This window comes from Thalassophryne amazonica, chromosome 14 (assembly GCF_902500255.1).
Source record: "Thalassophryne amazonica chromosome 14, fThaAma1.1, whole genome shotgun sequence".
In the NCBI taxonomy this organism is placed as follows: Eukaryota; Metazoa; Chordata; class Actinopteri; order Batrachoidiformes; family Batrachoididae; genus Thalassophryne; species Thalassophryne amazonica.
The window spans coordinates 98,519,396-98,524,966 of NC_047116.1; the positions used below are offsets into that span (position 1 = coordinate 98,519,396).

The 5,571-nt window shown below is 46.7% G+C and overlaps 1 protein-coding gene across 1 annotated transcript in view; it reads left to right on the plus strand.

Annotated features, from left to right (window-relative positions):
• Nucleotides 1-517: 517 nt before the first annotated feature.
• LOC117524348 (ETS translocation variant 5-like) overlaps nt 518-5,571 on the plus strand; it is an 80,847-nt gene continuing 75,793 nt past the window's right edge. Inside the window, 1 exon segment of the mRNA XM_034186109.1 lies at nt 518-597. Coding sequence (XP_034042000.1) covers nt 518-597 — 80 coding nt within the window.

Genomic DNA, 5,571 nt, shown 5'->3' on the forward strand with positions numbered 1-5,571 from the left:
GCAGTACCTCCTCTTCAGTGGCCCACACAACACATCCCTTAGTTATGCTGCTATAGACTTAGACTGCTGGGGGGTTCCCATGATGCACTGAGTGTTTCTTTCTCTTTTTGCTCTGTATGCACCACTCTGCATTTAATCATTAGTGATTGATCTCTGCTCCCCTCCACAGCATGTCTTTTTCCTGGTTCTCTCCCTCAGCCCCAACCAGTCCCAGCAGAAGACTGCCCCTCCCTGAGCCTGGTTCTGCTGGAGGTTTCTTCCTGTTAAAAGGGAGTTTTTCCTTCCCACTGTCGCCAAGTGCTTGCTCACAGGGGGTCGTTTTGACCGTTGGGGTTTTTCCGTAATTATTGTATGGCTTTTGCCTTACAATATAAAGCGCCTTGGGGCAACTGTTTGTTGTGATTTGGCACTATATAAATAAAATTGATTTGATTTGATTTGATTATGCGCTGCCCTGATCTACCGGAAAATTGGCAATACAGCTGCCACCAAAACCATAACCCCACATCTGTCCATCATGATTATCAAGGTTGGCAAGGCTCTTGAACTGAAACTCAAGTTGGAATGCATCCCAGAGCAGCTGTCTACCCTGCAAAGGTATTGATGTTGGAGACCAGTGAATATTCATTTACTCAATTGGATCTGGACAGTTATGAGAAGTCACATTTGGTTCTGTGCTTTTCTGCCTAACCCAAACACGGCAGCCTTATCAGCTACCGAGGGTCAAAATGCCCCTCTTGTTTTTCCTTCAGAAGATTTCAACAGCCCTGGTGATGCACACGGCTCCCTTTCTCATCTGCCCTCCCCCACAGACTCTACACACACATGGACAGGCACTGTCCACCCCTCCTTCTGTTTCTGTTCCCACCCCGGCCTCCGCACTTGCCACTCCCTTCCCCTCTGGGAGGCCGTGCGGCACAGCTGCAGCAACCTCCCAGCTCCACTCCCCAAGCTGTTTCGAAGTTTAGTGTACATAAACAATGAAATGTATATGTGCGGTTGTTTTAATTCTGACGTGTGCCATTATTACGTTCATCTAGTAATAATTGTGGAGTAATTGCTGTATTTTTGTCTGAGGTACCTCAGACAAAAATACAGCAAGAATGTTCCCTGTGAATTTGAAGACTGTGGAAGTAATAGAACTGGACTTATGCTGAACACAAACAGATGGACAGACGCAAAGCCTTTGCAATATCCGATGGTCACATTTGATGGCCTCAGGTAAAAATCCATGAAAACCCAAACTTTCTTTTAGTGGAATTGATATCAAACACACATAAAGTGAGGCAAATACATATTTGATCCACTGCTGATGTTGCAAGTTTTCCCACCTAAACAAAGAAAGTAGAGGTCCGTCATTTTTATCGTAGGTTCACTTCAACTGTGAGAGACAGAAATGAAAAAAAAAAATCTGAAAATCACATTGTATGGTTTTTAAATAATTAAGTTGCATTTTTTTTTTTTTTGCATGAAATAAGTATTTTATCACCAACCAACCAGCAGCAATTCTGTCTCTCACAGACCTGTTAGTTTGTCTTTAAGAAGTTCTCTTATTCTGCACTCTTTACCTGTATTAATTGCACCTGTTTGAACTTGTTACCTGTATAAAAGACACCTGTTCACACACTCAATCAATGATTCTGAGAAAGCTCAGAACTACACAGGAGGACCTGGTCAATGACCTGTCTTTAAAATCCTGCAGGGCAGCAAGGTCCCCCTGCTCAAGCCAGCACATGTCCAGGCCCGTTTGAAGTTCACTAGTGACCATCTGGATGATCCAGAGGAGGCATGAGAGAAGGTCATGTGGTTAGATGAGACCAGAATAGAACATTTTGGAATCAACTCCACTTACCATGTTTAAAGGATGAGAACAAGCCCAAGACAACCATCCCAACTGTGAAGATGGGGGTGGAAACATCATACTCTGGGGGTGCTCTTCTGCAACGGGGACAGGACAACTGCACCATATTGAAGGGAGGATGGATGGGGTCATGTATTGTGAGATTTTGGCAAACAACCTCCTTCCCTCAGTAAGAGCATTGAAGATGGGTCATGGCTGGGTCTTCAGCATGACAATGACCCCAAACACACAGCCAGGGCAACTAAGGAGCGGCTCCATAAGAAGCATTTCAAGGTCCTGGAGTGGCCTAGCCAGTCTCCAGACCTGAACTCAATAGAAAATCTTTGGAGGGAGCTGAAACCTCAAACCTGAAAGATTTAGAGAAGATCTGTATGGAGGAGTGGACCAAAATCCCTGCTGCAGTGTGTGAAAACCTGGTGAAAAACTACAGGAAACATCTAACCTCTGGAACTGCAAAGGTTTCTGTACCAAATATTAAGGTCTGTGTTGTGTGGGCCGCTGAAGAGGAGGTACTGCTGGCCCACCACCAGAGGGCGCCCTGCCTGAAGTGCGGGCTTCAGGCACGAGAGGGCACCGGAGCAACCGGGAGTGGCAGCTGTCACTCATCATCAACACCAGCTGTCACTCATCATCATCATCCACACCTCCATAAGAGCCGGGCAGCATCTTCACCTCACCTCACCTGACGTTCTTGCTTCTGTGTATACAAGTATTTCTGCAGACGTTCCTGTTTTGTACAGAGTAGTCGTGTGTGGGGAGTTGGCGTACTCTGCTCCTCGGTTGGAGGCTACATACTTTGCCAACAGGATCTGCACGTAAACATTGTGATTGTGAGGTGGAGGTGCTTTCCACCTTTATACTGAACTGTTTTCTGGGTGTTCACGCACCCACCATCACCTGTCTGTTCTTCCTGCCAGCAGTACCCGATCTGACAGCCGGAGGCAGTGGCCACCTGGGGACCCAGCGCGTGGTGGCTCCAGGGTTGCTTCAGATCCGGTGGAGTGGAAGGCGTGTGGGATCCGGCTCTTTTCTGGATGGGCGTCTTCTATCCTCGAGCCTGCTCACACATCACTGTGACTAATTTGACTGTTGATCTCAATTGTGTTGTCTGTTGCTCTGTTGTGCACATTCACAACATTAAATTGTTATATTTTCGGCTTATTCCATTGTCGGTTCATTTGCACCCCCTGTTGTGGGTCCGTGTTCCTACACTTTTCACAACAGTCTGTTTTTCTATTGGATCAAATACTTATTTCATACAATAAAATGCAAATTAATTTGTTTAAAAAACATACATGTGATTTTGTGATTTTTTTTTTTTATTCTGTCTCTCACAGTTGAAGTGTACCTATGATAAATCTTACAGTCCTCTACATTCTTTGTAGGTGGGAAAATTTGGAAAATCGACAATGGATCAAGTACTTATTTGCCTCACTGTAACTCCTCATGTGCATGTGCACGTGCACGTGCATGTCCTCGGCATGTGCACGGGGCTGATGGGATGGGGTGGAGAGGTCACAGGAGTCAGCAAAACCAGGGAACAAAAAGGTGCAGGTGGTTAGTGCTGATGCTCAGCTCGACAGAATAACAAAAAACAGGCGGAGCCAGCACCTTTTACCAGCTGGATCCATGTGGAGCCACAGGGCGCCCTCATGTGGACGCTCTGTGGAGGTGCAACAGTGCTGGAACTGAATCTGCACACACACACAGACACAGATACACACACACACAAAGATACACACACACACACACACACAGACGGACAGACATACACACAGACGGACAGACACACACACACACACACACAGATACACACACAGATACACACACATACACAGACACACACACACACACACAGACACACACACACACACAGATACACACACAGATACACACACAGACACACACACACAGACAGATACACACACAGATACACAGACATACACACACAGACAGACAGATACACACACACACAGACAGATACACACACACAGATACACACACAAACAGACACAGATATGCAGACACACACAGACGTAGACAGATACACATACACACACACACACACACACACACACAGACAGACACAGACGGACACAGATACTCACACACACAGATGGACAGACACAGACACAGATACACAGACACATACAGACACAGATGGATAGTCACAGATGGACAGACACACACACAGACAGATACACACACACACACACAGACAGACACAGATACACACACACAGACAGACACAGACACACACACACACAGACAGACACACACACACAGGCAGACACAGATACACACACACACAGACAGACACACACACAGATGGACAGACACACACACAGACAGACACAGATGGACAGACACACACACACACACACACATACAGACACAGATGGACAGACACACACACACACATACAGACACAGATACACACACACAGACAGACACAGATACACACACACACAGATGGACAGACACACACAGACAGACACAGATACACACACAGACACACACACAGACACAGATGGACAGACACACACACACAGACAGACACAGATACGCAGACACACACAGACGTAGACAGATACACATACACACACACACAGACACACAGACGGACACAGACAGACACAGACAGACACAGATACACAGACACACACAGACAGACACAGATGGACAGACATACACACACACAGACACACCTACACAGACACACACACACACACACACAGATGGACAGACACACACACAGAGACACACCTACACAGACACACACACACACAGACAGACACAGAAACACACACACACAGACACAGATGGACAGACACACACACACAGACACACACACACACAGATGGACAGACACACAGACACAGATACACACAGACACAGATACACACACACACACAGATGGACAGACACACACACAGACATAGATACACACACACAGGCAGACACACACACACACAGACACACACACAGGCAGACACACACACACACAGACACACACACACACAGGCAGACACAGATACACACACACACACACACACACAAATGGACAGACACAGATACACACACACAGATACACACACACACACACACACAAATGGACAGACACACAGACAGACACAGATACACACACAGATACACACACACACACAGATGGACAGACACACACACACGGACAGACACACACACACACACACACAGATGGACAGACACACACACAGACGGACAGACACACACACAGATGGACAGACACACACACACACAGACAGACACACACACACAGACAGACACAGACACACAGACAGCCACAGACACACAAATGGACAGACACACACACACACAAATGGACAGATACACACACACACACACAGATACAGACACACACACAGATACACACACACAGACACAGATACACACACACACAGATACACACACACATGGACAGACACAGATACACACACACAGATGCAGATACACACACACACAGACAGACACGGATACACACACAGATGGACAGACACACACAGACAGACACAGATACACACACACAGATGCAGATACACACACACACACACAGACAGACACAGATACACAGACACACACACAGATACACAGACACAGATGGACAGACACACACAGACAGACACAGATACACACCACACACAGATGGACAGACACACACAGACAGACACAGA